The sequence below is a fragment of the Peromyscus leucopus genome, chromosome 14 (genome assembly GCF_004664715.2).
Source record: "Peromyscus leucopus breed LL Stock chromosome 14, UCI_PerLeu_2.1, whole genome shotgun sequence".
Lineage (NCBI taxonomy): Eukaryota > Metazoa > Chordata > Mammalia > Rodentia > Cricetidae > Peromyscus > Peromyscus leucopus.
Window position 1 is genome coordinate 87,179,071 of NC_051075.1, and position 26,809 is coordinate 87,205,879.

General features: G+C 37.2%; 1 protein-coding gene across 2 annotated transcripts in view; it reads left to right on the forward strand.

The window, feature by feature from the left end:
* The window catches only part of Tinag (tubulointerstitial nephritis antigen), a 110,070-nt gene extending 89,910 nt beyond the window's left edge, over nt 1-20,160 (forward strand). For both annotated transcript variants that reach the window (XM_028864907.2, XM_028864916.2), the window contains exons 10-11: nt 6,120-6,165; nt 19,814-20,160. In XM_028864907.2, the coding sequence (XP_028720740.1) occupies nt 6,120-6,165; nt 19,814-19,948 (181 nt within the window). In that variant the 3' untranslated portion in view covers nt 19,949-20,160. The remainder of the gene's footprint in view (nt 1-6,119; nt 6,166-19,813) is intronic.
* Nucleotides 20,161-26,809: the final 6,649 nt, after the last annotated feature.

The window sequence follows — 26,809 nt, forward strand, 5'->3', positions numbered from 1 at the left end:
GAGAGAGAGAGAGAAAGAAAGAAATGAATAAATGAATAAATAAGGAAAGAAAGAAAGAAAGAAAGAAAGAAGGAAAGAAAGAAAGGAAGAAAGAAGAAATAGGAGAAATATAGTATGTTAAAGAATATGAGATTTGGATTCCTGGTTCAACTTTTCCTATGTACTATTCTAGTCAGGCATTCATTATGCCATCAAGTAGAAGATATGAATAATACCTACCTCCGGGGTTTACTTAAGAAAAAAAACCACAATATATTGTAGGTTCAGTTGCTTTACGAACTGTTACATGTAGATGGATTTTTCTTTGGGCTGCCAGCTCACAAATAATGACATGGAGACTTATTATTAATCATGAAAGCTCAGCCTTCACTTCGGTTTGTTCCTAGCTAGTTCCTGTAACTTAAATTACCCCATATTTTTAAATCTACTTTTCATCACATGGCTCCATAACTCATCACTCCATACTTTCCATCCTGCTTCTTCTGTGCTGGCTGGGGCCTCTCTCTTGTGCCTAGATTTCTCCTCCTACTTCCTCTCTCTCTGCTCAGAAGACCTGCCTGTACCTCCTGCCTAGCTATTGGCTGTTCAGCTCTTTATTAAACCAAGCATAGCAATATATCTTCACACAGAGTACAAATACCACACAACATTTCCTCCTTTGTTTAAATAAAAAGGAAAAGTTTAACTCTAACATAGTAAAACTATATACAGTAAGAACAATTATCAGTAAGAATTACATTTATAGTGTCCAGTTTATCTGTATTTGGCAAATTCAGAGAAAATATTCCATTATCTATCCTATGTGAGTCAAAACATTGCTAACCCAAAACTATCATTTTAGACCTTAAAACATTTTCTTAGATAAACAACTTAAACATTTATGTCTCTCAACTTTATATGCTTTGTATTTTTTGTGATTTTTTTTCTGAATTTGGTAACAAGCAAAACTATAACTATAACTATCTAGCCTTTAGCCCTAATCAAAGACATGAGAAGGATATAGTATTACCCGATTAAACAGAAAGTGCAGAGTAAGCAATTTCCAAAACTAAGAAATAACAGAGACATCTGGCTTCCTGGACAGTCATCTAAGGTTCCTCTGCAACACTCATGCATCCATCTTCAACCTACAGGCCTAGAATATCTGATAGATTTTTCAGTGAAGCAGGAATTTTGAAGAACTATCCTACCTTGCCTTGGCAAAGTTCAGCAGTCACTTCCTTTGTGTCCTGTTTGTCCAATTTGACAGACTCAGGTCAGAAGTTGAAACAAGGACAGTTTTCACTCAAATGGCTAGCTTTGCCACATTGAAAGCAAATTCCATATGAAGGCTTTTTGATGCCTATCATCCTTTTTGAAGTAAATTGGTGCTGCCAGGAACAAATGAGTCTTACTGTTATGAAAAGCATTATGTTGTTAAAACATTTTAAATGCCAAATTCAGTAGGTCTTTGAAGTGTTTGAAGACCATCTATTTAAAATATATCTCTGTTTGACCTCAAAAACATACCTAACCTAAGTTTGATTCTTAAAGATGACTAACTATTAACCTGTCTTTCTTTTTTATTCCAAATAGCTTCCAAGGACTAGAACTTCACATTACATTTTTAAATGAGCTGCATAGGTATAATACCTTAAAGAAGAAATAGACACATATAATAAATTATAACAAAAATAACCTTAAATTTGTATCAATACACAAAAATCCATACCAATGTAAAATATTGGAGACTAGAGGTTGTTCAAATGTAGACTGAACAATGCACCCTTTTATCTTATCATTTCTATGCTATATCTGTAGCACAAATATTAAAAGGTCTTATTAACAAAGTTGAACCTGGAGCCAGGTATTGGGGTGAATGCTGGAAGATCAGAGAAACAGAACAGGCCACAGCCACCTCACCTTGCCACTTCTTCAGCTGATCTTATTTCCTCAGACTAGAAGCTTCTATGTCCTCATCCAAATCGATCTCAGCTGAATTGCTGCTCTAAAGCCTAAAAGCTTAACCAGGCTAGTTCCTGGTTTTCATGCCTTATATACCTTTCTGCTTTCTGCCATCACTTCCTGGGATTAAAGGCATGTGTCACCATGCCTGGCTGTTTCCAGTGTGGCTTTCAACTTACAGAGATACAGATGGATCTCTGCCTCCCAAGTGATAGGATTAAAGGTGTGTGTGCCACCATTTTCTGGCCTCTATGTCTATCTAGTGGCTGTTCTGTTGTCTGACACCAGGTAAGTTTATTAGGATGCACAATATATATTGTGGGACACAATATATCACCTCATATATCCCCCCTTTTCCCTTCAGAAATAGATCCCTGAATCTAATCTCCTTCATTTTTTCTTGACCATGATTGTAACCAACCTTCCTCAACAATGACAAACATAGCCATAACCATATGACCAGTACCACCCACCTCACATCTTTGGAATGTGGGTGTCATTTTCTCTAGACTGTTTCATGTTGTCTGGGGGTGATGGCCTCTTTAGGAGACCATGAAAAAGTTAGAATAATGGTCAAGTCCTGAGAGAGATAGTTGTATTATTTTTTGTTTAGTCTCTGTGTGATAGGAAAATGTAGAGCTTATCTGAAGTTTTGGCAGGATAGTCTGTGACACTGGACCATCTCAGCTAGCAGCTTTGAAGTTAGTCTGGATGTAGAATTTTGAGGCAACAGAGGCATTCTGAGAGGTTGTATCACCCAGGCTACCTGCTTTTTTTTTTTTTTTTTTTTTTTTTGGTTTTTCAAGACAGGGTTTCTCTGTGTAGCTTTGCACCTTTCCTGGAACTCACTTGGTAGCCCAGGCTGGCCTTGAACTCACAGAGATCCGCCTGGCTCTGCCTCCTGAGTGCTGGGATTAAAGGCGTGCGCCACCACTGCCCGGCTGCTACCTGCTTTTATTGGTGCTTTTTTTTGAAAACATAAACTTTTAAAGGTAACACACACACACACACACACACACACACACACACACACACACACACACACACACACACACACACACACACACGCTTTAACACATGTATGGAATGTGCAGTGTGCACAAGTCAATTAAAGATGATTTTTCTTTTATGTTTGAGCAGATAAAAGGCATCTGTTAAATTTATAAGTTAGTTTGGACTGTATAACTAAATCTCTATCCATGCCATATGAAAGGATGATATGTAATAATGTTATGAGGACTGCGTAGCCAACAAGATTTATCATGTCTCATCCAGTCTCAGAGCTGTTCCCATAGTAGAGGGATCAACATACATGTCACCTGTCCTGTAGTCTTTCTTGGTTTCTTTTTTCATGTCTGTAGCCAAGATTTTTAGGAGTTCTCCCCAAATCAAATCTGATCTTCATTAATTTTGAAGTAACTATAACTTTTTGTTTCCTGTAGAAATGAAAGCATAACCTGTCCCCCAATGTAACATATTTTCTGACTTCCATTTTGAAGTTAAGACATTCTTAAAATATATAGGTTGCTTTAATTAAGCAGTTTCCATAATCCAGTGTTGCTCAGCAGCTATTGATTTTTTTACATTAGCATTTAAAAGATTCAAATAAAAAAATTCATCATACAGGTTCCAGATGCCTTGTGTATTTCCCACATTTATGTGTTTTATTTTGTTTATATTACTTTAGTTTTTCTTTAAAGACTTTACTGTTTTTAAACTATTTTCTCTATGACTGTCTATACTAACTTTTTCTTTCTTTAGCATCTAAGCACATTTTAAAACATACTGTATCTTTTTAGAGGTTTTTCTGTGTCTGGGCCTGACTTTACTAAGTGCATGTAGCATTCTCTGACCATGTGAGACAAATCTTAAACTGCCATGCCAGCCACTGCATAGCTCAGCTTAGGGCATGGCACTGGTGCATAGAGCTGGCAGCTGCCTCAAGCTTGCAGACAAGGGCCAGTAGCTGCACCTCTGTATGCCAAGCGCTGGCCCACCTGAGAGACTATAGGACTTGGAAGCTACATCTGGCTCCTTGTCTGTCCCGACCATCAGGATCTTCAGCAGAGACCCTGGAAGTGGGAATGGCGAATGAAAGGAACAAGAGACACAAAGAATTGACAGCAAGTTAGTATTCTGATCAAGTTGCAAAATTTTATTTTTCTCAGGTGAGTTTTATAGTAAGCTGACCAGGAAAGTTTCTTTGGGAAAAGATCAGGGGACTGTTGAGTTGCTAAGAAACCCAACAAAGCAACCTAACCACAAAACATTGTTACTAATGGTCACTGTAGCAGAAAGATAAGGAAATGTTAAGTTAGTTTCTAATAACTCAGGACTTGTCCAGGAATGTCAAAAGTTTCTGGTTAGTAGCTCAATACTGGACAACAGAAACTTAACTCAGGCAGGCAATATGGCATAGCTCTTAAAATTGTCCTTGGCACTTGTCAAGAACTTTTTTTTTTTTTTTTTTTTTTTTAGCTTTCTCAGGCCCTATGTTAGAACATTTGAGCCTCCACATTGGATGGCATATGTAAATGTTATGTGATATTTGTACACTGTGTGAAGATATATTGTTGTGATTGGTTTAATAAAGAGCTGAACAGCCAATAGCTAGGCAGGAGGTATAGGCAAGACTTCTAAGCAGAGAGAGGAAGTAGGAGGAGAAATCTAGGTACAAGAGAGAGGCTCCAGCCAACACAGAGAAAGCAGGATGGAAAGTATGGAGTGGTGAGTTATAGAGCCATGTGATGAAAAGTTAATTTAAGTTATAGGAACAAACCTAAGTGAAGGCTGAGCTTTCATGATTAATAAGTCTCCAGGTCATTATTTGTTAGCTGGCAGCCCAAAGAAAAATCCATCTACATATGGCACTCAATATGAGGCACCAGATATAACATTTACCTAAATTGTTCCAGCATTAATTAAAAAAACTGAGGTTAAAAACCTGATATATCTAAGGAACAGTGGAAGGGCAATTTGCTGACCCTGCTGTCCATGTTTTTCCTATCGAAAAGCCCCAGAAATCTCCCCTTAGCCCCTTCTTCTCCCTCCTGTCCCTCTCTATCCAGCTTCCTCGGTCCTCCAACAACTCTATGACTACTCCTAGTCAGCCAATCACTGCTTCCATCCTTCTTCATTCAAGGTGGCTTTATTGGCAGAGCAAGGTGGCAGTGTGAAAAGTTCTCCTGCAACAGTTATGACCTACTGGGCATCTAGAATCCAGTTTCTACCTGTGTACATATATACATAGAGATAGGAAATTTGGCACTTCACTAGGTAGTATATATATATTCCATATATATGTGAATATTTTATACAAACTCTTTATCTATAGCAATTATTTATATTTACATTTTACTTTGCATCAATAGTCCTGGAGATGTTTTAGGTTGTTTCATTTATGGTAGATATTCAGTGAGCTATATGAAAATATGGGAGCTATCTTTAAAGCTCCTGGACCTGTTGCTAAAATTCCTTCTGAGGGTGACATGTAAGCATTGTCTACCCTTTCTCCCAATGTTCCGATGACAAATTGAGGCACCATTTCATAAAAGTTCATTCTGGGGAACTGATGAATTTATTGGGCTTCCCTACAGAGAATAGGTGAGGCGTTGCTTACAAGAAAATAGGCACTCAACTCCCCACCTCCTGTACCTGGAAAGCCTTACCCAGCAGGAATGAGGGTGTCTCTGTGCCACACAGATGATAGATGGAACCACTGCTTTTGTATACAAACATAGACACACACACACACACACACACACACACACACACACACACACACAGAGAGAGAGAGAGAGAGAGAGAGAGGGAGAGAGAGAGAGAGCATCTATTAGTCTATATGCAAATAGGATCGACTTTTTCAAGGGGCTTCAGTTGACTGTCTCAAGATGGCCATTGCATGTCTCAGAGGCCAGTCACTCATGATAGGGTCTTTCTCCTTGGTAAATAAGTTTTCTTTCATGCCACTTGGATAAAGGTCACTCTGTATTGTTTATATAAATAATGTTATAGTGAGGAAGAAAGCTATACTATCAAATTTTTGGAAGTCAATGATGACATTTTGTTGTAAAGCACATTGGAACATGGAAAATATAGGAGAGTGTCAGTAAAATTAATGTTCTCAAGGTTCAATCCAAATGTTTGAACTAATTAATCATTGTTGTTATTTGTAGGTGGGGCACACTGAGAGGAGCACAAGGGAAGAAAGAAAAATTTTGGGTATGTAAAGCTTCCCAACAGAATTCCTACTGTGGAGTGAAAACCAGCCCCTCTTTTCTCAGCTTCATATTATGTAATCATATCCTGTAATGCTTTTCACACATTGGTGTTTTCTTCAGCACAAAGCTAATTATAACAGTTTGTTTTGTAATAACAGTTTTCTTCAAGTCCAATGTGTTCAAGTTTAAAAGAAGAATTTGTTTTTATTTCTTTCAAATTGAGAATCAACACAAGTATTTGTTACTTTATCATCTAGATTAAAATAATGCTTATACTTATACTGCATGCATGTCAACCAAATTGAGGCCTTTCCTATATTAATATGATGCATATATACTATGTTCTATAATATACACATACATCTCATTTTTTTGCCATTCACTGGGAAAGAGTTATCCTCTAATCTCAAAAGTAACATGGTTCTTTACCAATTCTGTTGGTGCATGTCTATTACCTTAGCACTTAGATAGCTGAGACAGGAGGATCAGAAGTTCATGGTATCCTTGGATACATAGTGAATTAAAACCAGCTCAGGTTACAAAAAACACCTTCTAAAAGAAAACTACTTCCAAAATAACATACCTTATTAAGATATAGGTAAGGTAGAAACATATTGATGAATATAGTCAATTAAAAAGAATGCAGCTAATTATCCTGAGTCTTATTTTTAAGTTTTAAAAATTACATTGTTTTTTATTTATTTGTTTATTTGTTTGTTTTGTGAGCATGTATTTTTATGTATGGGCATTAATAATCCACATGAAGCAAGTGGACATCGGAGGATAATTTGCAGAAGTAAATTTTTCTCATTTAACTCTGTTTGCTGAACAGGCTGAACTCACTCAGATTATCAGGGTTTTCAGCAAGTGGCTTTATCCATAGAAGCAGCACGTGCACGCGCGCATGCGCACACATACACACACACACACACACACACACACACACACACACACAGAGAGAGAGAGAGAGAGGGGGGGGGGGAGGGAGAGGAGAGAGTTTTAGTTACTTTTCTGTTTTTGTGTTAAAACACTACATCCAAAGCAACATATGAAAGAAAGCATTTAATTATGGTCATAGTGTTAGAGTCCATGACTATCATGGTGTAGAGAATGGTAGGAAGTGTCAAGCTGAAATAGTGGCTGAGCAATCACATCTTGAGACACAACTACAAGGCAGGGAGAGAGACTGGGAATAATAGTTCAAGTCTTTTGAAACCTCAAAGTCTGATCCCAATGACACACCTCATTAAATATGGCCATACTTCTTAATCCTTCTCAACTCATGAGCCTATGGGGGCCATCTTCATTCAAAACACCACTCCCTGGCCCCCATAGCTTGTGGTCAAATCATAATGCAAAATGCATTACGATTTAGTCTAACTTCAAAGTCCTCCATAGTCTTTCACAGTCTAACACAGTTTGAAAGTCCAAAGTCACTTCTGAGACTCAAATCAGTCTCTAACTGCAACTCTGTGCAAAATCAAAAGGTCAAATTACATACTTCCAACATATAATGACAGGGAACATACCATTCTAGAAGAGGAGTAAGGACATAGTGAAGAAATACTGGACCAAAACAAGACCAAAACCCAGTGGGGTAAAAGTCCAAATTCTGTAGCTCTGTGTCTGATATCAAAGGGCTTAGATGGCTCTACCCTCCCAGTTTTATTGTATACTTCTCTCTCTTGGGCTGGTTCCACTCCTTGTCTGAAACTCTCCTTGGCAGATGTCTCAAGGATCTGGCATCTACAAAATACTGGGGTCTTCAATCAATCAAGTTTATACTTCACTCAAAAGCCTTTTAGGGCCTCCATGCAAGGACTCCCCTGCCACACACCTGACCTCAGTAGTTCTCCCTAACTGCTAAGGAAGATTTCACTACCCTTTACCCATGAATCTTTCATGATCCTAAAGCCAGAACTGCATTGGCAGTATTGCCAAGTTTGATTACTTTCTTGGGATAGAGCTTGGACCTTTTGAATAACATTCAAATATGCTTCCCTAGTTATTTTATTAATTTTCTGCTTATTAGGTGCAGAAAATTCTTCAGACCTTTCCTTTTTGCAAGTTGGAAGCTTATCTGGGTGGGGTCTGGCCTTGAGGTCACTCCTTACTTTATTCCATTTTGGAATGTGCCTTTCTTATCTTCTCATCTCTTCCAGCATAAGCCTTGGCTCCACCATTAAATTCCCTGGTGCTCTTTTTTTTTTTTTTTTTTTTTTTTTTTTTTACCTTAACCTGTATATATCCACTCCCTCCCCCTCCCCCCCCTCTCTCTCTCTCTCTCTCTCTCTCTCTCTCTCTCGTGTGTGTGTGTGTGTGTGTGTGTGTGTGTGTGTGTGTGTTGCCCTGCTTTCTCTTTTTCATTGTAGACTTGTGTAAGAGTGATTACTAATAACCTTGTAATGGAGTTAATATTAGTCTCTCTTGAGATACCTTCTACCAAGGAAATTAGGCTAATATTTCACTTTTGCTTCAGGAAGATTCTTAGGACAAGAGCAAAGGGCAGCTACATTTTTTTTTTGCCAAAATATTGCAAGAATTATCTCGAGCCCAGTTGCTTCCCCGATGAAGCCTCTTAACTGAGATTCCATAGTCTCCGTTTCTCCCTGCACTACTGTCCACTGGTCTTCTGTTGGGATGCCCTGTTAAGCTTCACTAGCAGCATTCAACCATTTTGCTAGTTCAAAGTTCCAGAGTCTTCCACATCCTTCCAAAACAAGCATGGTCAGGTCTGTCTTGGTTTGTACTCCCTGATACCAACTATCTTATTTACTTTTCCACTGTTGTGATAAAACACCATGGCCAAAGGCAACTTATAAAAGAAAGTATTTAATTTGGGAGCTCACAGTTTCAGAGGGTTAGAGTCCATGATGGCAGAAAAAGGCATGCAGCAAGAAAATCCACACGTTGGAGGGAGGGAGGGAGAGAGAGAGAGAGAGAGAGAGAGAGAGAGAGAGAGAGAGAGAGAGAGAGAGAGAGAGAGAGAGAGCTATACTTAAAATGCCGCAAGGCTTTTGAAACCTCAAAGTCCAACCCCAATGACACACTTTCTTCAATAAGACCACACCTCCTAACTCATCCCAAATCATTCCACCAACAGAGGACTAAGTATTCAAATATGTGGGTGCCAATCTCATCTAAACCTCCAGCCTGCAGACATTTCCAGAAATAAAAAATCAATACCTTGGAATATAAATTTTAATGGACAAAGCAGAATGACTATAACATACAAGCTGTAATATGTTGGGATTTACACTCACCAGAATAATTTTTGGTAAATGTCTTCATAAGTAACATTAAAAAATTGTGAAGGAGAATGTTATTTTAATATTTGCAATTAGGCTTCTCTGTTGAGATTCTTTTTTTGGGGGGTGGGGGTGGGGTTCAAGACAGCATTTCTCTTTGTAGCTTTGGCTGTCCTGCAACTCTGTAGACCAGGCTAGCCTCAAACTCACAAAGATCTGCCTGACTATGCCTCCCAAGTGCTGAGATTATAGGCTTGTACCACCAGCGCCTGTCTCTATGTTGAGATTCTTATTGAATGAATTTGAAGTGTATTCAATATCATAATAATGTAATGTTTAGAAACAGCCATGCTTTGATGTAGTTAATTAACATATAACACTGCATAGTTATTTGTTGAGTAGGTATGAGGAAATATACACTGGAAAATAGTACAAAATTCTCTCATCTTCTTTTTAGTCTTTTCCAACTGACAGCCCATAAGTGGTATGCATATGGATACATGGCACAGATACATATGCCAATATAAACATGTATACTCACACATATATACTCTCATATTTTTACTACATACATTGTCTCTCTCTTTCTCCCTCGTGTGTGTGTGTGTGTGTGTGTGTGTGTGTGTGTGTGTGTGTGTGTGCTCATTTCTGTGAATGTGTAGAGGTCTAAGAACAACCTAAGTGATGTCCTTTTGGTGCTACTCTTTGGAGGTGTCAATATTACTTACTGGCCTGGAAGTAGCCAATAGGCAAGGCTGGTGGGACAGGGATCTCCAGGAATCCACTTGTACTTACTCTGCTAGCATTGGGATTATAAGTGTTCACTACCACACCAGGATTTTATAAATATGGGTTCCGAGGATTGGACTCCGGCTTTTGTGTTTATTACTCATCTTCAATTGTGATAATACTCAACTTACTTATACAAGGAATCCAAAGACTGAATATATGCTACTACATATAGGATATATTTAATATAGGAATATAAATAATCATTGAACAAACAAATAAATATGCATTTAGGGAAAGTAAATCAAGCTGCTGAAATAATTTTCAGTTTATGTAGAATAAATTGAGATTTAATTAAAATATGTAATCTTTAAGTGCTCTTGATAGTTTTGAATGAAGGATGAGTCATCCAGTGTTATCAACGTGTGCACACAGACGTATCACACAGGGTAGAGTTCTTGGGTCAGTAACAGAAACTGCTTCACAGTACAGCCCAACAGCTAGAGTAACAACTCAGCAAAGCAGCACGTACCCCACACGCCTCACATTTGCTTAGGATGTGATGTGAGTTGATGGAAACTTCTGCATAAGCAGCAGTAGATTCCCCCTAATGAAGTGAGAGAGATCAGAAGATTCCTCCAGTTACTTCCAGGAGAAAAAAGTGGTTTTCTTCTTTCCTGAAGAATAATCGAAAATAAAATGGCACTTATTACATTGCCCCAGCCTTTGACAATATAAATATGTCTTTCCAAGGCCTGGATAAACTCCAGATGACGTCCTTTAATACTGGGCTTTGTCTCTTCTGGCATGTAAACACTCAACACCCGGGGAGATAATGTTATGTCCTTGGGGACTAATTCAGGACCTTGTCTGAGCAATCACTCTGGCTTAGAAGGAGATAAGAGAAGTTGTGTTACTCATGTACGTTAAATTAGTTAACTAGGCAGATGGCTACAGAGTTACTCCCCATGGTATGTGAAGAGTAAATGTTTCTAGAAGGAAAGGCAACCATCCCTTGTCATTGAATTATACTCATTTTTGGTTTATCAACATTCTTGGATTTCTATTTATTTATTTATACAAAATACCCAGAAATAGAAAACCATCTACCTATTGCTTTCCTGAGGTTATGTGATATAACTGGAAAATATTTATGACATAGGCCTATTTTCTAACAGAAGTTGTTGGGTGTTTTCCATTGTTGGGTAAAATGTAATAGATATCAGCAAGCCAGAAACAAAACTAAATAAAAGCAACAATACAATTTTTTTTCTATTTGTCTTATTGAAAGTAGATTCTTCTCTCATGAAGCACAACATAACCACAGTTTCCCCTCCAACTAAACCCCTCTCCCCACTTCCCCAGATCCTCTCCATTGTTTCCTCTTCAAAAAAGATCAGGCCTCCAAGACAGACAGCCAAACAGGACAATACAAGACACAATAAGACAAGGCGAAAGCCCTCATATTAAGGCTGGAAAAGACAATCCAACAGGAAGAGAATAATCTCAAGAGCAGGCAGAAGAGTAGAGATATAACTGCTCCCACTGTTAGGAGTTCCAGAGAAATACCAAGCAAACAGCCATAATATATGCATAGAGGACCTGGTGCAAATTTTAAACATGCTTTATTTTAAAAATGAGAGCTGAATGAATCATTGACCTTTATCTGTGACCTGGGAGCATTTGGTAAATCTGAACTCAAGCTGAGAATCATTTTTGTAATGAGTACAGAAAGCATTATTGAGAATGTGAATCAACCTGGAATGAAGTCTAGAGGGACCAGAAGCTTACATCTATTTCCTCCCATGAAATAATTACAGAGCACTGAAACAAAGCTATCAATCAAAGAAGAGGTGGAAAATCCAGACAAATTTTTCAGGATCTCAGGATCCTTTGCAACTGATTGTCTTTGAATACTTGAAACCACATATAGATTGAGTTTGATAAAACCTCCATCTCTGAACAACTTAAGTTTTACAATGCTGAAATGATCAGTACCTTAGCATATTTTCCTATATAAAGAAAGGATTAACCCTTGGTGGAAAATAAATATAATACCAGTGTTTGCAATTAGCATAAAAATCTAGCACACACTAAAAATTTAGATGAATAAGAAAAATTATAACCAATAGGTAGCTATAAGTTTATATGTGTCCCACCCAGTCTGCAGCTGCTCAGACCCAAGTAAACACACAGAGGCTTATATTAATTAAAACTGCTTGGCCATTAGCTCAGGCTTTCTTTTTTTTTTTTTTTTTTTTTTTTTTTGTTTTTCGAGACAGGTTTTTCTGTGTAGTTTGCGCTTTCTGGAGTACTTGTAGCCAGGCTGGCTCGAACTCACAGAGATCCGCCTTGCTCTGCCTTCCGAGTGCTGGGATTAAAGGCGTGCGCCACCAACGCCCGGCTAGCTCAGGCTTTCTATTGACTAGCTCTTACACTTAAACTCAGCCCATTTCTGTTAATCTGTATGTTGTCATGTTTTCCATGGCTTTACCTGTGTGCCATTAAATGCTGTTCCCTGTACTGTGGGCTGGCATCTCCTGACTCAGCTTTCCTCTTCCCAGAATTCTCCTTGTCTGCTTATCTTGCCTATACTTCCTGCCTGGCTACTGGCCAATCAGCATTTTATTTATCAGCCAATCAGAGCAACACACATTCACAGCATACAGAATGGAATTCCATACCACCAATACTCAATAGAAGAAAGCTTTCAATATAATTAACAAATGATACCTAGTAAGTAGGCCTTAAAATAGCCACTATAAAATACTTAGTAAAAATTGAAGAAATCAATCTGTAAAAAAATTGAAAATTTTAATTCATACAGAAAACTTTTAGTTTTGAGTTTCCACTTTCCTTAATTCCTAAACAAATGAAGTCTTACTCAGAAAGTCCTTTCTTACACCTATGTCTTGTGGGGTATTTCTTATATTTTCTTTCAGCATTTTCAGGTTTCATATTGAAGTCTTTGGTCCATTTGGGGTTAATTTTTGTGCAGGTTGATTGATACAGGTCTAATTTAATTCTTCTACAAGTGGACATCTAGTTTTCACAACACTGTTTATCGAAGAAACTCTTTTCTCCAGCATATGTTTTTAGCATCTTTGTCAACTTTGTTTGTCATCTTGGTCAACTTTGGTTGTAGTTATGTGTACCAATGTTTAGATTTCCTGTTTTGTTCTATTGGTCAACATGTCTGTTTTCTGAGCCAATACCAGACTGTTTTATTACTACCGCTCTAATAATATGTCTTGAAATCTGGAATGTTAATTTCATTAACATTGTTCATTTTGCTAGAATTGTTTCAGATATATGGAGTCTTTTATGACCCCATCTGAATTTTAGGTCTTTTTTCTATTCCTGTGAAGAATGAAATGAGGATTGAGAGTGGAATTGTATTGAATCTGGAAATAGCTTTTGACAGAATGGTTATTTTCATAATATTAATTCTATCAATGCATTGGAAGTCTTTAATTTTTCTAGTATTTTCCTCAATCTCTTCAGAGATTTAGTTTTCACCATAAAGGTCTTTAACCTACTTGATTAGGTTTACTACTAGATATTTTATTTTCTCTGGGCTTATTGTGAAATGGGGGTGGGTCTGTGATGTCTTTGTCTTTGTATTTGTTGTTGATGTCTAGAAAAGCTACTGATTTTTGTAGTTTGACCTCATATTTTGTCAATTTACTGAAAGGGTTGATCATTTCTACAAGTATTCTGAAGGAATTTCGGGGTTCTCTTATGCATAATGTTATATCATCTGCAAATAATGATAACATGACTTCTTTTCCTGCTTGTATCACTTTAATTTTCTGCTCTAATCTTATTTTTCTACCTAGTGCTTCAAGCCCCATATTGAAATGGAGTGGATATAGTAATTAATGATTGGAAATGAAGTTCAACAAAATGAATGCATTATAATATACAGAGGATAATTGAATGAAATGAAAAAAACATCAAACAAATCCACCAGAACATGTGCAGAGAAAGGTGGAAACAGTATATGATCGTATAGTTATATTCCTGCAAGGGAAAGAGAGAAAAACAATGGCAGAATTTCTATTTCACCCCATAACGACCAGTTTTCCAAAAATGGAGGATACTAAACAAAGTTTTAGAAATCTCCATAAACTCTATTTAGGAGAAATCAAGAAAACTGTACAGAGGAATTTCCTTATCAATAGCAGAAAAAAAGATAATTTTTAATTATACATGTTCCATAATATTATATAACAAGAATAATCCAAGGAAAAAGATGCCCACAGATTTGAGAAAGTAGAGAGGAATATGGGATGGTTTAGAGGGAGGAAATGGAAAGAGAAGTGATGTAATCACATTTTAATTTAAAAATAAATAAAAGCATCAAAATTGACCTTAAGGCAAACCACTGGTCTTTAAATACAAAAACAAAGTAGAAAGTGAAAAGCCACCTAATGACATTACTAAGTTGCTCAGTGAAACAAAGATGACAGAAGGATGCTGATGATGTGTCTGCCTCCCTAAAATCTTCAGTTACTGACAGTTTTCTTCAAAGCAGAAGTAAAATAAGGCATATCCATACAAGTTAAAACTGAAAAAATGAAGTTTTTAAAATGGAAAGCTAAAATTACAAAAATGAATAAATGTTAATCTCTAACTCAGTATCTCATAGGAAAAACCAGTAATATCTAAGTATGGATGTTGACTAGGTACACTGCTTGATGGCTTTGTACTCTAGATAATTATTAGAAAGCTCCTTATATATTTACCTAAATTGCCAAGATGCATGGCAAGTTTGATGAATACATAAGATGGAAATTATATAGAATATACCATGTTAGAAATGTTATGTATTTAAAGCATTATAAAACTTAATATAAAATCATAAAAGAAATTTCAAATACAATTTTAAGATGTTGAAACAAGCTGGGCAGTTGTGGCATATGCCTTTAATCCCAGCACTCAGGAAGCAGAGGCAGGTGGATCTCTGTGAGTTCGAGGCCGGCCGGGCCTACAGAGTGAGTTTTAGGAGACGTTCCAAAGCTACACAGAGAAGCCCTGTCTCAAAAAAAAAAAAAAAAAAAAAAAAGTTGAAGCAGTATTTCAATTAGCTGAGAAACTCATACTCAACAAAAAATGAAAATTTACAAAGACAAGGCCCCAAATTAATTTAAAAAAAAAAAAAGAAAGAAAGCACATGTAAACTTAGGAAAATAAATTTTTGAAAAATAATTTCTGAAACGCTAAGATGGAAACAAAATAATCCATATTGAAAGTAAAACTGCTAAGCACCAAATGCATATTAATCAGTTAATTAAGAGAATATTAGGAAAAGTTATGGAAATAGATACATTGTTAATTATCCAATATGAAATGTATACATTTGTGGGAAAAGAAAGCTTCATCAGGAAGAAAGTAGAAAGGCTGAGAACTTGTCCAGACAGGGTTTCTGTGTATAGCTTTGCGCTTTTCTTTGGAACTCGCTTTGTAGACCAGGCTAGCCTAGAACTCACAGAGATCCGCCTGCCTCTGCCTCCTGAGTTCTGGGATTAAAGGCATGTGCCACCACCACCCGGCACTTGGAAGATTTTTACAAAGCTGACTGCATTACAACACCCTCACAAGGAAACTTGGGGTGGGCAGTCTTGTCAATATTCCCAGACATTTAAACAACAAGTAAAGCCAGTGTTACATTAAATCCTTTTATGACTATACAGTAAGGAGAAGTTCTACAAACCAGGATAACAATGCCAAAATTGAGGATCTAATTTCATTCTTCCACATGTATATCCAGTTTTCATGAAACTGTTGAAGATACCATTTCTATAGTCTGCATTTTTTATATATTTTTATATGCATTTTATATTATTTTGGTATCATTGTAAAAAGTCTGTGGTTATAGGGATATATATATATATATATATCCTTAATCCTATTATGTTGATCTCATATCTATTATGATTTTACCAATGCCGGCTATTTTTATCTGTTTCTATTTATGTGAAGAATGGCATTGAAATTTTGATCATGGTTGTGTTGAATCTGTAGATGTCCCTTAGTAGAATAGCCGTTTTCACAAGATTAACTTTTCCAATCTATGAGAATGCATTTCCATTTTCTAGTGTCCTTTTCAGTTCCTTCACTTTTTTATATTTTTCATTAGACATTTTTCACTTTCTTGGTTAGGTTGATTCCAGGTATTTTGTTGTTGTCGTTGTTGTTTGTGCATTTGTTTTATTTTTGCTATTGTGTATGGGATTATTTCTCTGACTTCTTTCTCAACGTCTTTATAATTGGTATACAGAAAGGCTTCTGCTATTTATATGTTAATTTTGTATCCCACAAGTTTAATGGAAATATTTATGAGCTCTTAAAATATTCTGGTAAAGTATTAGGGTCTCATATATAGAATCATGTCTCTTGTGTATATTAATTATATTTCTTATTATACATTTTTCATATTTCTTTCCTTTCATTAAATGAAACCTAAGGAACCTCCACTGAAATATTGATGGGTGTGATAATAAAGAATGCCCATGCTTTGTTCTATAAGGATAAAAGGAATGCTTTTAATACTTTAAAACTAACTTTGGTGTTGGTGTGGATTTCTTGAAGATAAATTGTGTAAGATAGCGAAAGGCCCACTTTATTTCTAATTTACTAACATTTAGACCATGAATGGATTTTGTGGTAGGCTGAATTTAATATATTCCCCAAGATTCTTGCCCCCTTTGTGACAAAGTTAAGAAAAAATGAAGAGTAGTTTGAATGGACTCTATGTTAATCTCAGCAGTCCCAATCTTGTGGTAGAGACCCAAAAGATTTCTAGACAGCTGCAGCTGCAGCCTTTGTCTAGTTGGGATACTGGGGAAGGTTCTAAAGTCAGTGAAGGAATGCCTCAGCAAGAAGATAGAGAAACCCGACAGGAGAGTGAGCACAGAGAAACAAAAGGAGAAGCTTCCTTCTTCCATGTCCTTTAGCCTGAGCCTCACTGGAAGGGGGGTGGGTCCCGGATTTAGGGCGTGTGTTCCCACTTCAAATGATTCACTCAGGAAAATCCCCCACAGGTGTACCCAGCTGTTTGGGTTTGAGTTGATTCCAGATGTAGTCAGGCTGACAACCAAGATTAGCCATCACAACATTCATTGGCTTATGAATTTGCATCTTTTTAACAAATTTTACATGTTCTTCCCAGATTCACCAAAGATAAAATGACATGGAAATAATCTTTAGTCAGATGAAAATAGGTACAATGCTACAAATATCATAGTTTCACTATGAAAAATAATAATGTTCCTAAAATATTTTTCATTTCAGATTAATTTTATTTGATTTTTCTGTCTTTGGGAATACATGTTATCTCTCTCTCTCTCTCTCTCTCTCTCTTTCTCTCTCTCTCTCTCTCTCTCTCACACACACACACACACACACACACACATATATATATATATATATATAAATTATTTTCCAACATGTTCATCTATTGGAACTGACTACAAAATTTGGGAATTGGAATTTTGTTTAGCTCCTAGTTGCAAAGACACACATTTTACCGCTGTCTCATTTCCAGCTATTCAAAGTCCATTTCAACTTTGAGGAGATATACTGAATTTGTGATTTCAGACCCATCTTTGAGAGTGCTCCTTTCAGGTGTCAGGGATGATTGAGGAGGCAAAAAGCCAAATCTAAAATAAGAAATGCTGATGATAATTGGATGTTTTTGAAAACTGATGTTGTCATGACAATTTCTGAAGCTGAGGGAGTCTATTCTCATAGGAGAAAATGGAGGAAACTGAATGCAACACCATATGCCTTGGGAATATCAGTGTAGATCACACTCAAGATGATTTTTCCATCTTAGTCCCAGCAAGGGTGAATGGAAGCCAAGCACGGCAGCTGTTGTTATGAAGTCTCTAATTTATGGAGCTAGTCTACCGCATTTAGTTGTGGTCAACTAATTCCCTCCATGTAGCTGGAGGGCTTCTCTCCAGGTTCCCCAAGCCCCGCAGTCCCACAATCCACTTATAAAATAATCACTCAGACGCTTATATCACTTATAAACTGTATGGCCGTGGCAGGCTTCTTGCTAACTGTTCTTTTATCTTAAATTAACCCATTTCTATAAATCTATACCTTGCCACATGGCTGGTGGCTTACCAGAGTCTACATGTTGCTTCTCCTGGCGGTGGCTGCAGTGTCTCTCTCCCCCAGCCTTCCGCTTCCCAGAATTCTCTCTTCCTTGTCCACCTACCTCCTGCCTGGTCATTGCCATCAGTGTTTATTTACATAGAGTGATATCCACAGCACTCCATGTGCCTCTTCTGCCTTTATGGCATTCTCTGCACACTCCATTAGCGTTTTTTGCTTCACAATGTACTTACTCACTCAAGCTTTAGATCTAGGAGTTATTCTGGACCCATCTCAGCTCTCTAATCATCCTCAGAGTTTAAAAATAAAAAGAATAAAGGAAAAGCTTCTAATTCCTGCTGATTTTACTTTCTCAGATACTTTATTTTCTCTGCCTTCATTAGATTACATAACTGAAAGCAGTGATTTAGTCACCAGACTTGGTGGCTCGTATCTATAGTGCTAGTTCTAGGGAGGAAAGTCTTAGTGAGTTCCATACTGGTATGTACCCTATGATGAATTGAAGGTTTTTTGCCAGGGTGAGCTACCTAACAAGAATTTTAACAATTTAATTACTTCAATAAACTCCCTTATGCTGCTTCATGCTTAGTGTTTATGGGTTTTGCTGCTTCCCTCTGCTACAGCATCTCTCTACATTGAGAGTTTGGTCAGTTTCTGCATAGCCTTCCCTATGCATTTCACATAGCCAGTCTACACCTTTCCTAAGCCAAGCAAATAAATGTGATGCAGCTAGGGTGACCTCAATAACACTCTATGACTATATCCACCTTAGCATTTAACTTTTGCTGATCACAATTCATTAGATTATAACTCCCTTGAACACAGAATGATATATCATGTATTTGGGGTTTTCTGGTGTTTAACACAAGAATAGGTCATAACCCATGCATCTGTGTCATACTTTCTTTTCCATTTGATGTGACAAAATGCCGGGACAAAAGTCATTTAGGGAAGACAAGGTTTATTTCAGCTCTAATTTCTAGATTCCAGTTCATCATGTTGGGGAAGTCACAGCTTCCCAAACATTGAGAGAGCTGTTCACATCGTAGCTAGTCAAGAATAGAGAGCAAGAAATACCTGCATGCTAGTTCTCATCTTGCTTTTTTGTTTTTCTCATTTAGCCCAGGGTCCAGCCCAGGAAATGATGCTGCCTGTATTCGGGGATGGATCTTTCTATCTCAATTAATCAAATTAAGAAAATTCCTTATAGGCATGCTACTAAAATAACTTAATCTACAGAATTCCCCAGTGAGAATCCCATCTCTGGTGATTGTATATTATGTCAAGTCTACAATTCAAATGTACCATCACATTTGAAGACATGTCAGTTCTGGCTCTTGCCAGTGAAGACACATGAGGATATTAACATGATATAAGTAATAAAGTTCCCTGATCACTATCCAGAAAATTATGTGCTTCATCATTACCATCTGTAAAAGTCAAAGGCTATTTAAAACTAAATAGTATTTTTCTGGTTTTGTAGAAAGGATTAAAAATATCAAAGTATAATACTCAACATTTTTCTTATTTTTGTTTCTCTTGCAGATTGCTGCCAATTCCTGGGGAAAGTCGTGGGGAGAGAATGGCTATTTTAGGATTCTTCGAGGAGTAAATGAGTCTGACATTGAAAAATTGATTATCGCAGCGTGGGGCCAACTGACAAGTTCAGATGATCCATAGCTCTCAAATTCCCATAAGGTCATGCATTTAGGTAACTGATTAAATCAAATTTTAGCAATGTAAGACTCTCTGTGTCAATGGAAGTGTTGCATTTTTGTTGTGTGTGTTAGAACATTCTTTTTTCCTGTTTTACTCCAGGATCTAATCTTTTGTTCTCTTTATATTACTGAGTATATTGAAATACTAATAAAAGAAAGAGTGTCTAAATGTCATTAAAGTTCCCCCAGCGTTATTATTTTGTTTTCATGATGGTGGTCCATTTGATTTTAATTGTTCACAGTGTGACAGGATTAGTTTTCATTTTCCTATCAATCTTTTATAGAAGTCGTACGAACTTAACCTGTGCTGAGGAATCCATTAGACAACAAAAAGCAAACTCACCAGTGTCCCAGCTCTATGATTTTCATTTCAACAAATAATGTTTTCTTAGTGTAAACATTGCTTATGTTTTGCTGGATGCAGAAGAAATTAATTATCAATTATTCTCTCAATAAGCTAATATTTTGTTTCCTTTTATTTTATCTAAATTTTGCTTGTAGTTTTATCTCAAAAGAAGAGTAACTCCATATAAACAACTACTTCAGTACTGTGTATTGGTCTCTGAGATGGAGACAATAGTAAGCAAGGAAAAGCTTAAAGGCTACAAAAAGATTGTCTTGATACAAACATACCTATTTAGAAAAGCTAGTACACTTTGTGCAATCTTTATCATAAAGTTAACCATAAATTTGTACATAGAAAACTAACCCCTGAAAACAAAAACAGCATGATGTTAAGAGTCATAAAAAATAAATGCATTTTTTTTGTCATAAATACTTCATAGTTTACTGCTTGAGACTGTAAAAAGTAAGCTAGATTAGCATTAATTTTGATTCCAGTTCTCTGTATTCAGAGAAATCAAAATAAAGACATACTCTTTTTGTAATTCACTGGCATCTAGATAGGAGAGCAAAGCTGGTCATGAACATAGCTGATCATGATGGAATGGTAGAATAGGCACGGTCTAACTTTCTGGGTACTCATAATCTTATTTTCATTGTAGGGATTTTTATGTTGTGCACACAAAGGTACTTTGATTAGATAAGCCAATCATGCTGAGAATGAGAGAATGCAAGGCATGTGAATATACACCCCTACCCCGACACAGACACATAAACATGTCTGCAGTTATGTTGGTCATGAATCATTATAGTTTTATCACAAGTATCTATTCGCTTGTTTTTTCCTCCCTCAAAGAATTTACATGATTCACCTTATTGGTGTTGTTTCTCATTCTGTAGAAGGTTGAGAAATAGTTTGATTTGTCTTGTTATGCTGGCATGCTTTAGAAACAGTCGCTACAACACATAATTTGTTTGGGTCTTGAAATGAATGCTAAGCAGGGAGGGGGCAGTAAGCAAAACATGTACTGACAGGCTAAATCTGTCAGAACCAACTGTACCTTGTAAAGAAAGAAGTAATACCCAGACAAAAGACATTTAGGGAAGAAAGGGTTTATTTCTAGATTCCAGTCCATCATGGTGGGGAACTCACAGCCACAAAATATTGAGGGAGCTGCTCACATGGTAGCCAGCCAGTCAGGAACAGACAGCAAAGAATACCTGCATCCAAGTTCTCATCTTTTGTTGTTTGTTTGGTTTTGTTTTCACATTCAGCCCAGGGTCCAGCCCAGGAATTGGTGTTGCCCACATTCAAGGATGGGTCTTTCTACCTTAATTAATTAATTCTTTAGCTGAAGGATAATTTGGGGTCTCTTTATTGCCTGGCAAAGGTAGGGAAAATAGATCCAGCATCAAGAAAAAACCATAAGCAAAGAATAGCAGGCCTGGCTTGTTGAATATCCAGCCTATATTTGCTGAACTAGCACAGACAAAGCAACATGAACAGGCACTGGCAGTATTTCTCATGGGTGTTAAAACACAAGCAACACACTCTAAAGTTTAGAATGCCAGATGCTGAGCATCTCTTTTTAAAAGATATCACCATGATTCAGTAGGTACATATACATCATGCTATTCAAATGGAAAACAATATTGGAAATATTTTTCCCATTTGACTTCCATGCTTAGATTATGCTTTTTTAAAATTTCCCATCACTTGGAAGACAGTCAGGAGGATTCAAGAACAGCCAAAGCTACATGGCAAAACTGTCAAAAAAAAAAAAAAAAAAGAAAAGAAGGTAGAAATGAAGGAAAATAAAATGTTCTATGTTTCTAATAATCCCAAATAAGGAGAAAACTTAAAGAAGAACAAGGAAAGACAATACCAGTATATCAAACCTTAGAGTCAAACCTAGGGTAAATTTACCCAGCAGAATATGATCCAAAGTGAGACAGACACTCACTGGAGAGTAATCCACTAGTGCGTTGAATTTGTGACTTACCTTAACCCACAGACACAGAAAAGCTGGGAACCGTCTGTCTGGGCTTTCTGATGGAAAAGTTGGCAGCTGCAGAAGCTCAACATGTTTATTTATACAGCTGAACAAGAAGTCAGGATTATCATATATAGATAAACAAGGAAGTGAGGCGGGATTATTATAAACAATCAAACCAGGAGGTATGCTTAGCTAATCTCAGTAGGAGTAGTTTCTGTCTGGGAGCAGTCTTCAACTGTACATATCCTAGGAGAAGAAAGTTATTATGGACATTTTCTACACAGGGTGTCGACATTCCCACTTGGACTGGTGGAAGGCTTCACCTTTCTGTGAGCCTCACCCAGTGAAGGCTTTGTCACTTCCATTGGACTGAGGCACTGGGGTCCTTGACATGGCTGTGCCCATGTCAGCAACAATGCTCAGGACATCACTTGCTCCCTACCAGCTACCCCAAGAAGAGAACATCTGAGGACGAGGACTTCCCATTGGCGCATGCCGTTTTTAATGATTTTTTTTTGTTTCCATGCGTCTAAGCTTCTTGTCTCAAATTAATAATATATGAAAGTAGAATTGACCACAAATATGATTTTATTCAACCAGAAAAATTATGTCTCAGATTAGAAGATACTTGACTATCAACACCTTATTTTTTTTTCCTATTTAGAAATTTGGCTTTGTTGTGTTCCTGTTTATATTAGTTATTTTCTATAATTTTCTTGATGAAACACTCCAAATATTGGATGTCGAATTAATGCATGGGCATGTGACTTGAACTGTATCTCTTCAGATGGCATCAAGAAATACTCAAATGATGAATTAAGGAGGGGAAAACATGACAAATATATACTGTATGAAAATTTTAATTAAGAAAGTGCAAAACCTACCCCTTAACAGCTGCAGGCTTCAAGAAAGCAGACCCTGCCTCCTCCCCTGGGTGAGCGTAATAGAGCTGACCTTGTTGGCAGAGGTTCCTGTGAACTGGCCCTGAGGGTGTGAGAGTGGGAGAGCTCGTCATATACCCCCTCATCTGCCATGCGGTCGTGAGGGTGAGGGAATGATACCCTCTGCCCTTGCCCTATGACCTGGTGGTGGGTGAGGGATCTGGCCCTCCCTCTTATAAGCTGTAGCACTCTGGAAAGTGGACCCTGCATCTTGCCTGGGCAGCACAGTAGAGCTAACGCTTTCTGACAGGATTGATGGTGAAATGGCCCCAAGAATGTGAGCATGGGAGATCTGGCCCAGGTCCTCATCTGCCATGTGGTGGTGTGGACCCAGGAGAGAAGCTCCTGCTTCCCTCCCCCTGAACCTTGCCACCTGTGGCAGGTGGGAGAACTGGCCCTGAGGTCGTAAGAGTGAAGAGAGCTGCTTTGTTCTGCTGGAGCATGTGAAGGGGCCCATTCCTGAAGAGCCAAAGCTGCAGCATCTCCAGGACACAGAGCAAGAACAAGATAACCAAGAGGAGTCTCAGTGAGGGCTCAGCATAGATAACATAGCAGAAACCAGAGACCTTGAACCAGACCAATGACTCTTTGCAATGAACACTTGCAAGTAAAGATATATGGATAAAAGCATTTATTACATGACTCACAATGTCACACTTCAGCTTCTATGGTGGGATTTTTCCTTTTTAAATTTTTTTCTTAAATTTTATTTTATTTTATTTTGGGTTAAGGGTACAAGGGCTGACAGTGGATACAAAGGGATGGGAAATGAGTAGGATTGAGATGCATGATTAGAAAGACACAAAGAATAAATAAAAAAGCATATATATATATATATATATATATATATATTCAAAAAAGCCAAAAACTTTAACATTGGGCCCCACTCCCTTCCTACTTTATGGTGCTATTGTATCTTATTTTCTTCTAAATAATAAAACTCATCCCTCAGCTTTTAAAAATATGTATTGACAAATTCTTTTAAAATGAATAAATAGAATGAAGTTTCTAAGTTAGTATTCAACCATTAAAAGAAATGTAGTAAAAAGCAAACAAAGCAAATCAAGATAAAAACCCAATTACCTGGCTGGAGGTGAGAAGGCAATGGGAAGTGCTGAGTCAGAACAGAGATGAGCAACAGTAGGCAGCATCCCTCCTTCATAGACTGAAGGGATGAAGACATGAGTTTGGACTGGAGAGCTAGAATTCGTCCTGCATTAGCTCTATGTGGAACTGGTTTGCTGGTGAGAGCTAGAGCTATTAATAGAAATGAGTCTGCCAAATTTGCTGCAAGTCATATAAAGGGGCAGGCCCAGGGTTCCTCCATACCTAATGCTTTCTAAGCTCTCATCAGAATTTCTGTTTGGCTAGCATTGTTGAAAGATAAGTGAGAGATAGTTTATGAAAGAAAGCGAGGTGTCAAGATCATTCTTCATACTCTACTGGATACGGAGAAGAATAAGAGGAAGGAGGAAATAGGAAACCAAATTTAAATTTTGGTTTATTCCATGTAGATGTGGGAAAAATTTACTTAGTTCATGGACTCAGTCTCCTTGTTAATACATCTGTATTAGATAATGTAGTACCACTATGTATGTTTCTGTTTCTGTTTACATTGAGGGACTATATTATGATCTGCACAAAGGCTTTTATCCACCTTTCTTCCCCATGGTTTGTACAGACTCATGCTCAATCATCATCTGTCTGAAAGTCTGTGGTAATATAACTATGAGACATTTCTTTTTCTTTGGATGGAAGTTAATTCCATTTTCAAAGACAATACATGGAGGTAAAGAGTGGAACTTCGTCTTTGAAATATTTCAAGAGACATAAAGCATCAACCCATGAGGTGCCATGGTATCAGAAAAGAGACTTATAAAGAACACACAGACATTCTGTCTCCTGAAAAGTCAATGTAAGAAGAAAATTTCAGTCGCACACTGTCAAGAAGAGATGATTGGAGGAGAAGAAAATGCTTCTCTGGTTCCCCTGTGGATATTTTCATACCTCATTTTGATACCCTCTCTGATAGAAATGATTAAAAATCATTGGCACTGAGTCAAAAGAAATAAAACTTCCCTCTCTAGCCACTACCAGTAAGAGCCCTATTATTTAGACAAAGAATGGTAGTAATTTTTCTTTCTGTCTATGATGTGCTGTTTCCAACCTCAGGGTTCCTATAAGGCAGGCAGTTTCGTTCTTTGTTTCCTAAGATAGTTTCCATGATCTCTGTGTCATCTGAGACTCTAAGAGAAAAGTCGTACAGTGAATGTAAGGAAAATCTTGTATTATATTCTCGACTGGAAAAAATCAGTTTGCAGCTGCTAAAAGCAGCCCACAGTGAAGTGTAGCACAGACCCACTGGGCTTCTGTCCTCATTTACTTCAGCCATGTATCTGTCCGTGGTTATAGAATTACACCATTGCAACTTCATGAATGACCTCATAAACTTTTCTCCTAAAAAGTTTTAGTAAATTATATACTATTCACTTGATGTTTATGATATGTTTCCAATGTGTTAGCTACTGCACAAGGTACTAGCCATTAAGTAAGTGACTGCCAAGAGAGACACTTCCTGCCTACATTAGGTCACTAATTATTGTTTTGTAAAACAGATTTGGGGAAACACTGGCCAGTTTTTAACGGGAAATTGTGCATGAATACTTAGACATTGGATACAGGAATGTCTGAGATTTACTGTTGGGGGATATTATTTTAAGGTATGTTTGTAGCAGGAATCTGGTCAACTTCTCAGCTGGTCTTGTCTCCTCAGACTGGAAGCTTCTGTATCCTCATCCCGAATGAATCTCAGCTGAACTGAACCAGCCAAATGCTTAACCAGCCCAAAATGCCTCTAGTTTCTGGTCCTCATTTGCCTTATATATCTTTTTGTTTTCTACCACCACTCCCTGGGATTAAAGGCTGGCTTTCTGGGATTAAAGGCGTGAGTCACCACGCTTGGCTATTTCCAATGTGGCCTTGAACTCACAGAGATCCAGAGGGATTTCTATCTCTGGAATGCTAGGATTAAAGGTGTGAGTGCCACCATTTTCTAGCCTTTGTATCTAGTGGCTGTCTGTTCTCTGACCCCAGATAAATTTATTAAGTTACACAATATTTTGGAGAACACAATACCATCACATCTCCTCTCTTTTTGTCTAAAATTAAAAAAAGCTTATAACTAATACAAGAAAAAACTATCCAATAAGTATATATAATATATACAGCCAAAAATTACATTAATGATGTCTAGTCCATTAACATTTGACAGATTCAGATAAAACTCCATTATATATATTAACAATGTCCAGTCCAGTAACGTCTGATAAACTCAGACCAAAAAATTTTCATTACTTATTTAAAACAAGTAGTTCCTTTTTAAAAGTAAATTCCATAATCTCCCTTTTTATCTTATCATATCCATATTCTCTCTTCTTTCTTTTCATAGTACATTCAGTAGTTTACCTTTTGTCATTTTTATATCTTCCCCTTTTTCTTCAGTGTAGATTCAATGATCTACCTATTTATCCTATTATTTATCTT